This window comes from Sinohyriopsis cumingii, unplaced genomic scaffold, assembly GCF_028554795.1.
Source record: "Sinohyriopsis cumingii isolate HCF-2022 unplaced genomic scaffold, ASM2855479v2 utg000400l, whole genome shotgun sequence".
NCBI classification, from domain to species: domain Eukaryota; kingdom Metazoa; phylum Mollusca; class Bivalvia; order Unionida; family Unionidae; genus Sinohyriopsis; species Sinohyriopsis cumingii.
In genome coordinates, this window is record NW_028315895.1 from 1,302,539 (window position 1) to 1,315,835 (window position 13,297).

At 36.7% G+C, this 13,297-nt stretch overlaps 1 protein-coding gene across 2 annotated transcripts in view; it reads right to left on the reverse strand.

Moving 5' to 3' along the window:
• LOC149774191 (uncharacterized) overlaps positions 1-13,297 on the reverse strand; it is a 243,074-nt gene that overhangs the window by 140,078 nt on the left and 89,699 nt on the right. For both annotated transcript variants that reach the window (XM_089945702.1, XM_089945703.1), the window contains exons 14-15: positions 9,052-9,239; positions 8,344-8,451 (exon numbers count right to left, since the gene is read on the reverse strand). In XM_089945702.1, coding sequence (XP_089801828.1) covers positions 8,344-8,451; positions 9,052-9,239 — 296 coding nt within the window. The remainder of the gene's footprint in view (positions 1-8,343; positions 8,452-9,051; positions 9,240-13,297) is intronic.

Consider the following 13,297-nt stretch of genomic DNA (forward strand, 5'->3'; position numbering starts at 1 on the left):
AATTGTTTATAAATGTATATGGTGTTGTTTCCGTCAATAATATATATTAACTTATATAGCCGTTTAAACCAGAGTCATATTTAAACCGTTTGTGAATAAGCATCTTGTATATTTTTAGAAACCGCTCTGGTGGCTAGTGGTTAGAGCGTCCGCTTCGGAAGCGGGAGGTCGTGGGTTCTATCCCTGGCCGAGTCATACCAAAGACTAACACAAATTGTACCAACAGCTTCCTCACTAGGTGCATTAAGAGGTTAGTGTTAGGACTGGTCGGTCTGGTGTCATGATAATGTGACTGGGTGGGACATCATGCTCCATATTGGCGGCATGATGCCCCGATGCTACATATGATTATAAGCTGCCTCTGCAGACATCGTAGCGATATGACTGAAACATTGTTAAAGCTATGTTAAAAATCCAAATCACACACACACAAATTTTTAGAACGAACTAACCATTGTGACAAAATGGCTATCTGCTGGGTTCAATAGCTTCATTTCGGTCTTTAGAACCTCATGTATGGGGTAATATTAGGTAACACCTTAAAACAAAATAACATATAATGATATGATTACAAAAAAAAAACACAATGAAATTAGAAAACGTAAGACATGCTTAAAATATTTAATGTTAGGAAACATTAAAAGTCTTCAAGTTTGTTCTGGCAATCAAAATAGGTGGGTTGTAAGAGTGCTCTTGAAAGAGATCGATATGTCTTTGTGTCTAAGTTTAGTAAGCAAGTCGTTCCATGTTGCTGGGTCCTGGTATTCAAAAGAACATTATCCATATGACTTCATTTCCATAGTGGAATAATGAGTATATGATTGTCAGAAAAAAGCGCAGGTATCTTGCTGGTGTGTACAGATGGGCGAGGTTGGATAGGTATGTTGGACTGGAGTCCGTTAGTTAAATGTAGCACAGAGAACAAATGTTGTGTTTGATTCTGGATTGAATGGATAGCCAGTGTAGGGTACAGAGCAGCGGGGAGGTGTGCTCTGATCATTGTACTCTAAGGATGATCCGAGCAGCTGTGTTTTGAACGTTTTGAAGCTTCTGGAGTAGATATTGAGATAAAACATACAGAATTGAGTTACAATAATCCAGTCTTGAAAGTACTAATGAACACACGATTGTTTTAGTGGCATCAATTGAAATATAATTGCGAATGGAGCTGGTGCGTCTCAGCTCAAGATAAACAGCCATGCATATGTTCATGACATGTTGGTGCAATGAGAGAGTACTGTCAAGAGTAACACCTAGGATTCGCACTGATTGTGAATTTACTGTTGGTGCTGCTGATATTTATTGTTTGAGGCAAAGGATGTGAATGAGATATTCTTTGTGTTTTAATCAGAATGGCTTCAGTTTTATAATCATTCATCTGCTGCCTGTTACATGTCATCAGTGATTTCATATCGGAAATGCACCTTTCTACACCTTGTATGGCAGCATAAACTTCATTTGGGTGGTTAGATTTATATATTTGGATGTCGTCAGCGTACAATTGGTGAGACACTGGATGATGATCTATGACACTTGAGAGCGCGAATGAGTGTATAGAAAGAAGAGAACAAGTCCAAGAACAGACACCTGTTGAGCACCACAACATAGATCAAATCGGCTGGAGTTTATTCCATTTACCGACACAATTTGCATCCTGTAGGACTTAAGACACAGTAAAGCTGTATGATGAATGCCAAATCCATGCTGCATACGGTGAAGTAATATATCATGCTTTATTGTGCCAAATGTTGCAGACAAGTCAAGGAGGGTGAGGACGGTAATATTTCCGCTATCCAGAGCAGAGAAAAGGTCATTAACTACTTTCGAAAGAGTAGTTTCAGTAATGTGGCAAGGGCAGTATGCTGAGTGTACATTTCAAAGAAGACTGATTGAATTCAGATGGGATACAAGTTGGTATAAAACAACTTTTTCTAAAAATTTTGACATGAATGGGAGATTAGAAACTAGGCATTAGTTCCTTAAATCGTTATGGTCAAGTGTTGGTTTCTTCAGCAGTGGCTTTACAAAGGCAGTTTTGAAACATGATGAGAATTCCCTGAATGAAAGAGAGGTATCAATAAAATCAGTTAGTGAAAGCAATATTGGATCTAGCACTCGAGCAGCAGTGATGTCGGAATCGGAATAAGTTCACATGACGTTGGTGCACTCTTCGTCACGATTTTAGGTACTAAAGCCATATAGACAGGTTCAAATGCTGCTAATGGCTGCCACTGAAATTCTGTATTGCAACTGTATGGTGACGACGAGTCAATTGAAATTGTGTTGTCAAGCTTATATGTAATGGTTTGTACTTTGTCACAGAAGAAATTTGCAAACAGGTCCGGAATGTCGACTGGAGAGAAGGTAGTTGGAAGTGCTTTACATTTGTTCCTTGACGTTAGCTTGTTAGTAATATCGAATAGCTCTTTACGGCTGGAACTTTACGTGATCTTAGTACTGTAGTGGGCTGATTTCGCTGGAAGGACTATGTTTGTCACATTCTTCTTAGTGGCTTCTTAGATTTGCTTATGAATACTGAGTCTGGTGGAAAGCCAAAGCCTCTCAGCTTTACAGTGGTTTCTTGTAGCAGTGCGAGGCTGGTCCCTAACACTGCTATACTTTTGAATTCATACTCTACGCTTGGATGCTGAGGCATGTTTGTCAAGTAATGAACAAAGACAGTTATCAAGTTGTTTTGCTGTAGTAGGTAACACCTTTGTTAGGCTTGCTTTGATGTCATTCATTAGTTGGGTGGTGGTGGGGTACGGACTAATTTGTCAAGATGGCATATAATGCAGAGGGATCTAATGCAAGTTCGTGGAACACCAGGGGGGACTTTAGAATATTATCATCAGGTCTATGAAGAATCCAGTCTAAAATATGGCCATGTTTATGGGTGGGTTGGCTAACTGACTGTTTGAGAATGAAAACGTTAATGGAATCTAGGAATTTTGATGTGTATAGGTTTCCAGGACAGTCAAAGTGAAACTTTAAATATCCGAAACTAATCAGATTGCCACCTATAAAAGTTTCATACTCCAGGATATGATGAAACTGCTCGAAAAAGAGAGATTTAGTCAGCTTGATTTTTCTACTAGGAGGAGGGCAAGAGAGGCAGAAATAAATGGACCGACTTATGTTCCAGTGTGAGTGTGGTTTGGACTAGTTTAAACAATGTGTGGTCAAAATTGAGGGATGCAGTGTGGTTAATATTGCTGATCATGGAGTTCTTTGCGATGACAGCAATTCCGCCTATGTGAGTGTGGCGGGGGGGGGGGAGGTGACTTGATGGAGTAACCAGTGGATGTTAGATCCGCACACTTGGGCTCATCGCCTGATGTTTTTGGCGAGGTTTATGTCAGGACAAAGATGTCGATATTCTGATTATTGTTAAAACTTACAGAAATAGTAAATTTCTGAGCGCTTTTCTGGTGGTCCTACTGAATGGGCATTAAATAATGCGTTACGCACTAGTATCTCTTGGATAGTTGACACAACGGGTGACAATTTAATTGTAATTTGAAATAGGTTATCTAAATTAACAGCCGAGTGTTTAATTTGCCGAGCCGAAAGGGCAAAAGGGAGATAACTGGACTTCTTCATGTTCTACTCCGGTCGGCTTAGAAACAATGTTTCTTTTTTCGCTTCAGTTTACATTTAAGTAATGATGAATGTAGTGCCAGGTCGTTTAGTCTCGTGCACAGTGTAGCATGGAGAGCCAAGAAGTGGTCATTTAAAGCAATTAATGAGGGTCACGTGATGGCGGTTTGTTCATCAACAAAGGAAATTGTAGCAGTGGAGCAGGACAGCTGAGAAAAAGTCTAATTGCTCTCGTTTCCAGAAAAAGAAGATGAAGAAACACATTCGAACAGAACTCCCAATGCATGATGAACACAATAACGTAGACGAAAACAGACAACAAGTACATATATCATAAAAAATGCACAAAAATCCAGAACAGCTGCCTGCTAAACCCAATACCAGCTTTAAATCTTTTTGAACAAGCTTCATGTTCGTTCAAGGCCAACTAAATTTTGCATCAAAAAGCATACCAGCTGGCTCACTTTCTAGCTTCAGACTCTTGTGTGCATAATTTTCTAAAGTGTCATACGAATCACCCATATAGATATGCCGTGTTTTCAGCCGGTACCAACTACAATGTCTTCTGTGAATATAGCAGGACCAAATTATGATCGAAAGAAGAACAACATAAACTAAAAATAGTATCCATATACACTCTCACATGCCAATAATGATTGTCCATGGATGGGACAAAATGTTCATGCTTAGTACAGTGTATCTGTATTGAGGTTATTCTTTGGTTGGGCAAAACTGTGATGCATGTTTATAATTGTTGATCTTGAATGGGCTGAAATTCTCCTATATAGCTAGATGGACTGTATTTAGATGGGGATCAAATGGCGTAACTGTAGAGTGAAGGATGGCAACAAAAAAAAATCATTATACTAAAGTAAACAAGAAAGACTAAATTGGCAACTCCCATCATGTACTTTGCTAAAGAAGAATTCATATAAGTTTGTATCTGATCATATATAAATTTGTTTATTTGGAACCATTTAATTTCAATTGCTGACCATGTTATGTATACTTAACTTAATTTTTAGTTAGTTTTTTATAAAAAATGTATTTCATTACATGCTATTGTAATGTAACATTATACACTGGAATTGAGCTTGTCCAAAAGAGAATGCATATCTGCTGGACCTGATCGTTTTTATTTTTTTATTTCATTTTATGTCAACAACTAATACATAGCTAAACTATTCTCTGTCTATGAGCTTAATATCAGAAATAGTATTAATAGAAGAAGTAAATATGTTTATTTAGGTCAGGGTTTTGGACTTTCCAAAGTGAATTTTACAGGTTATGGTTTTGAATTTGTAAATAACAGAATCATTCTAGTCGGTTATTTTCCATTAAGTAATGTTTTCAAAAAAATAAAACGCTAATTATGACCTGAGGTCAAGTAGAGAACTAAATAATCTTGTAATTGTGAGGCCCTGATCATTCGTGCTTTAACATCTAGCACTTTCAAGTTTTATTATATGTTGTGACCAGTGATTTTATTTATTTTGGGCTAGAATCTCTTTTTGGTTCAAATTATTGAATTCAAGTGATTATTATCTCTCGAAATACAAAACTGCTCTGATAAAAAGTATTGGATAGAGACATTCTCTGGAATTTATACTAAATTCAAAAACCTGGAATTATATCACTGTGATTCAACAAAGGACTGTTGACACATCAGCACGCCATAAGTTTTGGATTTCTTCGGGACTGTACTGAGTTTTATTCAGGACATTACATTATTAGGACTTGGGTCTCTAATTCTTGGATTATTTTGGAATTTTCACAATATTGTATGTTTTTTCTTTCTCACTTTGTATTCTAGAGAAATCAATATACTTGTTATATTTTCCAAACTTGCTGTCTGTCACTCTTTTCTGCTGCTTCTTTTAAGGGCATAGACTCATAACAACCATCATGTGTATGTGATATTTATAACAAAAAACATCAGGAATGGATTTAACAGTTATGAGAAGATGGTCTCTGTGTGGAGGTAATCAGTGATATGGTGGGGGGGGGGGGCAATATATACAATTTACTAATAAAGATCCTCCATATGGTACGTAGTAGAACACGCATGCAAATGTTGCACGACAATTTGACAAAAAATTTCAGATCTCATCTAATATTAACTTGAAAGAATTATTTCACTGCAACATGCCCGTAAATACACAGCTTCATTTAAACTTGCTTTAAATATGTAACTGCTGATATTCATTTAGAAATTTGAGCTAAGGAGACTAGTATAAGGGAAGATAATATATACTAAACTCAAAGTCAAATTAAAACTTTCTTTAAAATGAACAATTTGGAACAAATCAATTAATCAACCTAATGTGTGCCACAAGTATTTTTAAATTGTTCATTTTCTTTGGTTTTCAACACTGCGTCGGTAGGTAAAACGAGCAACTTCTAGTTTATAAGAAGGCAAAGACAAGCAGTTGAAAAGGTGTCCCATCAATCCAGAATGTCTTTAAATAAACTGCTGACCATATGATAACAGTTGTCGTAGTAAGTATTTAGTTCAAATTACAAGCTCCACTTGGATATAGAACGTATTTGCTTATCAGCAAGACAGCACGTCTCAATGCATTTTTGTTATAGTTGCAGTAGGTTATGTATGTTTGAATTATTGTTTTGGGGATTTTTAGCATGGCTTCAACAATCTTGGTCATATCGCTAAGAGGTATGCAGTGTAGCAGTTTATAATGATGTGAATACCAGGGGCATCATGCCGCAGTCACGTAACATCAAGTGCCACACAGTCACATTATCCTGTCAGGAACTTTTACCAGTCCTAACATTAACCTCTTAATACTGAGACCCAAGCAAGTTAGCTGCTATTAAAATTTTTATTAGTCTTTGGTATGACTTGCCCGGGGTTCGAACACGCGACCTCCAGCATCATAGATGGACGCTCTTACAACTTAAGCCGCTGATGCAGTCACGGTTGCTTATGATATATTGCTCGAACGTTTGTCAAAATCTTCTATTTGTGCTTCTTCTATTGAATTTATATTGAGCTTTGGCAAATTGCAATTATCTTTATGGAGGAAAATCTTACTAGACGTGTAATTTCAGAAGATGGACAGTAATGGAAAATACAGCAACTTACTTGAACTTTCTTTGTTATTTGTCTTAATTCAATGCAATGGATCTGAGATATTAACTGTGTATGCATACTAATTAAATGATGACAACTACTGTGTGAGATACATAATTGTTTTCTAATACTAGCTTTTGTCATCAATTTGGTTGTCCTATGAAGCGTAGAGTGCAAAACATGAATAAAATAATATAAATTAAACGTGATGTTTGCGAATGTGGTAGCATATTTCAGTTTCACAGGTTGTACCTCACACTCAAATATGCTACAGTATATAGTTTAGTAGATCAAAATGATGCAAAAGTGTTTAAAAACTAATTGCACCATTTAACTTTAAACATGAAATACTTGCTTAAACAATTTGATTGGTAGGTGTATGAAAGATATAGGACTCAGAAATTAGAAATCATTGTACCTTGAATTACAAGATCCAGGACGTTTAACATGAGATCAGTGTAATATTGCAGTTCTACACTAAAACATTTCTGATGTTGAACAAAATGAAATGTAAAGACTAATCAGTTATTTGTACTTAAAAGGATAATGGGCATATTTAATAGCATATTCAACATCTTTGTATGCAACTTATTTAAACATAAACTGCTTGTGACAAATTCATTACATAAAACATAAAATGTCCATAGAAATGTTGGTATTTACCATGGATTTACTGACAACTCTACCTCTATATTTGTAATTTCTTCACTTGTGAACGCAATTATTGAATATACATTTGACTTTTTTGTAACACGTTTCTTACTCTGCGACAACATAATGGTCACTTGAATAAATCTAGAATTTTCAATAGTTACAACATCATAATTTAATTAGAAATAATTCATTCCATATGAAAGTATAGATCTCACGGCAGTATATCAGATTATCTTAACAAAACTTTGAATTTATGTAACAAAAACATTTTTTCCTAGTAAAGTATGTTTCTTCAAGAAGCATATGAGTACCTACCTTCCTGGTAAAGACAAACAATATATCAACTGTTAAACACTGATAATGGGTAATTCGAATATTCATATTTAGCAAGCAATATGCAGTCCGGTATATTTAAATGAGTTCATTGAAAAGGAGGACAGATCCAAATCTATTAATAGTTAAAGCTCTTTAACAAATCAACATTATCATCAAATTTATTCGAGGTTTTATTATGATACATTTTCTAAAATAGTGTGGCAAGAACAAACTGCATTAAACGGTGTAAACAAGTTAACTGATTGCAGCCTTTTCCCAACAGATGTTTTACCCAAGTCTAAGCCGTTGTAACTGAAACAAATCGAGTACAAAGCAAATAACGTGACTGAATGAGAGCAAATGAGTAGAGAAAAACATTTGGAGTACATGTGACCATGAATGTGCACATGAAGCATCATAATGCAATTTTCTTAATGAGTGAATTATTTTGCAATGGAACCAAATATTTTGTACGTATTCGTATATAAAAAGGAGCTTCCTGGTGAGAAAAATGCTGATATTCGACAATAGCTGTGGTAGCTAAACACGGAATACATAACTTCGGATAAAAAAGAAAGTCGAAGATTAAAATATATATGAATCTCCTTACATCACTGGTAATGAAATAATGGTAATAACTAGCATTGTGAATAAAATTGATTTGTCACAGGCAAATTTCTTACGTGATACTCCAAGGTTTTCAGGTTTTTTCGCGACATTTTCATCTACCGGATCTCTTTTATCTACCATGGTTCTTAGCAACTCATCGGTTTCTTGAGATTTTGTCATACCTGCAAAAGAGAAGTACGAATATATGAGATCAAGCGTGGCTTTCTGAGCACACCTAGCATGTCATCTACGGAAATAACAAGTTCAACTTTCGCCATCATGAATCAAACTATGTTTGTCTGTGTCACAGTCAGACACACATGCTACAAGACAAAATGCATCAGAAATTTTCCTGCAGTGGTATGCATCTGATTATGAAACTAAGGGAACGTGTTAGATTTCAGAGAGGGGCAGCTATATTTTGAACTTAGCTCAGTGCAACATTTGTAAACAAATTTCAAAGCAGAAAGTTATATAAGTCAATAGTTCTGATGTACTCTTTAAGAAAGATTGTATTATATATGAGATTTTAAAATTAGACGAAAAAACCAACTCGTAATACGAACATTTTTTGATACAGTGCACAAAACATTAAACATTCTAAGCCTGAAGAGAAGCATAAAATATATGGAACTACTGCTACAATGGACAAAGGATGGTATAGATGAAACAGAAATGCACTGGCTATACACTGCGTTTGTAAATGGTTAGACAATTGTTTTAGGTTTCATTATCATCAGTTCTGTACACTATGTTATCAATAACTGGGATTTTAATCTTACCTTTCTGATCTGTACTTATATCTATCCAAAATGAGTAAAGTCTTTGAAGTCCTCCTCCCCTTTTGTACTGTAAAGGCTTTTCTATTGCACTTTCATGCTTCTCAATTGAATGTTGATCGGTTGTCAAAAACAGTTTTCTGTACACATAGGGGTCATTTTGTTTGCAAAATCTTTTTATCAGGTCTCGTCTGGAGATACCAATAGAAATTGCAACTAGTAAAATATATTTGTATGATTTTCTGAGATGAACATTAATTGGTGCAGAGCTAAGCATTAATATGATAATCAATGAGACTTGCCTATGTATGGGCAGACATTTCTAATATATTCCAGTGTTACTGACAACCGGTAAGAAGCTAAATACCTTATAGCATTTGTTCATTTACAAAATTATATTGCAATAAATGTACCATTGATATTTAGAGTGGAGTAATATAATTAATATAAATAAAATTGAAATAATAAATCTGGATGTAACAGTCACTGCGTATGCTGTTTGGATTTTCTACAATTTTAATACAGGTAATGGTTACCCCTTTTTCGAATAATGTTTACGTTTAAAAACCTTATAGGAGGATCTATATTAATTATATTTTTGTTCTTTTATAAGTAAAGATATTATATTTTTGTGCTTGGAAAATATCTACCTCATTAGCAGGCACAATAAATATCGTTACTTAGCTCATTCGAGGTAAGATTTTCATAGAATCAAAATGGTTTTTTAAAATACTTAAAAGAGGTTTTCCAAATCTACTGAAGCAACATCATATTCCAAGAGAAAGAAAACTTCGTGTTACACTCTTTTGTATATAAACATATATTAAAATATGCTGAAGTCCAAATCATATTTTTGAAGTATTTAAACTGGGCTATTGGAGACGTTTTGTTTCTCACAATTACGGTAAGAACTATTTATGAACTTGCACAGATGTCATTGGAATCATACTATTATTTTAAGATTTAGACAAATTACGCAAAAGAATTAGGAAGTTTTATTTTGTTCTCAGTTCCTTGTGAAATGATCACATTACCTGAATGTATTTAAATTTTGTAATTTGTTGCTTATACATATGATCATGTTCAGGCAGCAAACATTAATATTAGTCAAAGAAATTGGAAAATGAAAATCCATTTTTGCTAGTAAATTATGTTTCTTCGAGAATACTTACCCGATCATAATACATTAGATCTACTATTACTAATAACTCGCAAATCCATACCTCTCAGATCCTACTTTTAGCTAAAAGGAGATAAAAGTTGTCGGTCGCCATAGATGGTGGTCGGACAAAGTGGTTGCCATTTAGGAAGGATTGGCAGCAACAAACAAGAACCAGTCAGTTACTACTGGATCATAAGGCATTCACTTTATGGATGTAAATCTTGGGAGACAGGGAATGTGCATGTGTATTATCAATAGTTAAGTAATTTTGAAGAAACATATTTTGCTAGGAAAAATTAGTTTCTTCTTTAACTAAGTTATTCAATCTTACTGCCTTAGGAGAATAGCTAAGAGGTGGAGGAAGGTACAGCCCCTTACCCCGGAGATACCTTCTGCAGTCCCCTAAGATATGTCAGACAGCTTCACGATAACCTGACTGGAAGTGATCCCGTCTGTTGGAGCATGACTTTAAACATGGAAAACGAAATTCCGCAAATCCAGCCACGTTTTATGAAGCTGTGATCGACCTGGAAGAGTGAACTGTTGAGCTGCATATACGTGTTACGCCAGATTGAAGTAGTCTCTCTAGTCTAAGAGATCTCCGAGATAAAACCTATAGAATGTAGACTACGATCTCCATCCCACGACCTGAATGATGCCGGTTAGGGTACAGTTCCGGTCGTGAGCTAAGCTGGTGGCAAATGCTCTTATATCGCGAGCCAAAAAGCATAATAAGTGTATATTTGAATTGGTGTTATTTCTCGATATGTATAGCGAATAATCCACTTAATCCAGAACGAGATAGTTTATGTCAAAACATCCTCCTATTCTTTCCTGGGCGGTAGAAAAACATGTGATCTTCCTCGACGCAACTTCTCAATGCTATAGAGATACCGTTTCAACTGGGTCTTACAAACAGATTTGAGCGGATGTGTTTAGACTAGACAGAGGTTTCATGATGAAAGAATGGTTACCCGTGGAAAGAATCCTGTTCTTGGCGATGAAAGACGCTCTTGTCATTAGTGAGTCTAACCCAACTTGTCAGAACTTCAGATAATTCGGGTCTACGGATAGTGCGTGTATTTCGGTAATTCCGCCTATATTCGATATTACCACCAGGTGAATGGGAGGGATGTAGAGACCATTCCATCTGAATTAGTTGATTGTTACGGGACAAGGTCAGCTTAGCATGTTTAGGCATCCCGGGATATGGTGAACTTGTACATGGATGTGTTGTTGATAACATCACCTTAGGTCTTGGTGCCTCCTTGTCGTTTGAAATAAGTCACCACAGTAGAGTTGCCGGAAAGAATGAGGACCTCTAAAATATTCCTGTCACAAGTGAAAGGCTTTCACAATGGTCTTCAGTTCCATAAGAGTGATATCCAGACGTTGGTCCTGGGGAGACCATGCACCACTGGTCTCCCTAAAGAATGGTATAGTAGGTGAACTCCCAAGCCTTCTGTACTTGCATCGGTACAGACTGTAATCTCTGGCGGTGGTACCTGTGAGCCAAGTTAGGTTCACCTAATTCTGCAGATTGTACCTTAGTTGTTTGCCGATGGTGAGGGGCTGGTGCATGAGACTAGTGAAGTCCCAGTGGCTGATTTTGACTCCAGATAAAAGTGCACTGAAATGGTATACGATGTTGTTGTAGGCTAATCGCAAAAACGTTGTGGACGCTTTGTGAATAAGGACAATGAAGATACGCTTTTTTAAGTCTACACTGATGGCAAAGTCTCCCTTTTCAACGGCATTTGAAATGCACTGCAGTGTTTTCAACGAGAAAAAGGGATAGGTGTGATTGAATTGAGAATGTTGATGTTGATGACCTTACGTAGTGCTGTTTGCTTTTGGGACCAATAAAGGACTATAATAAAACCCCAGCGAAAAAACGTTTTGAAGGTGTTCTACCTCCCTTTTCTGGAGAAGAATGTTTATTATTGCTGAAATGTGGTGGTATTGAATGGGTTGGACAATGAATTTCTTGATGTTGTGACAGAGGGGAATGAGTGCGGAAAATGATGCACAGCCATTCACCCCCCCCCAAAAAAAGAAAAAAGACAACACTTGTTTAGTCCATGGATCATTGTAGCAAATCGTGTTCCAAACGGCATATAAGAATTGAATTAGAGCCATCTTCCGACTTGGATGTGTGGAAGGGCAGAGTTGAGATGTGATTTTTTTGCGATTACAGAGGTAGGAAATTGATCTCTTTGGCTTGTTTGCGTACTTCTTCGATCTGTCCATTAAACAGAAAGTGAGAAGATAAAGGATGTCCTCGCAGCTTGGCCTTAGGATGGTCCTTCAGGAAAGTGTAGGTAATGAACACTATCACATTCCGCCAATTGTAGATTGGTAGCTGCGGTTACAGCGTTGGCCTGATTGTGTTGACACATTCAGGACATTCTTGAGACAACTCCCATATGTGGTCTGAGGTTTTCGGAGTGAGAGAGGATAACCTATATTCCGCCTGACTGAAGGTAGCAATAGAGATGATGTTGATCATAGAACCGACTATTGCGCATTAACTGCTGTGTGTTTCCATGGCCATCCGATCCATAAGTATGGAGCTTGGCTTGGTCATACCCAACGCAACGATACCAACCTCTGGGGTGTTGAAAAGAAGTACCGTCGACAGATAATTGTTACGTTTGTGAAGAAATAAAACCTGTTAACGTTTGGGTCTTGTATTTAATAAAAGGGAAAGTTCAGAATGTATGCAGCCCTTGGAAACTGTGGAAGCAATTTGATGTTAGGTTTGTCCTTTTTTATTGTAAGGTCAACAGATGCTATGGTCCAGGAAAATGATGGAGCGGAAGGTTTTCGGGCGGAACTCCAAGGGTAAAAGCTGGAAAACTTCCTCAAATGAGGCTCGGAAAACAGAATCTTTAAGTGACATTATATGGTCCAGAACTGATGAAATGACTTGAGAGGAATCATCATCATCCTTATTGGAATGAGGAGAAGGTGAGGACTCCCGAGATACCTTGTACATAGCTTGTGAAGAGGGACGAAGTCTGCCGCTCATGAAACTGATAGAAGGCCCTGCATTGCCACTGTGACTTCCAGACGGTCGCTGAATAT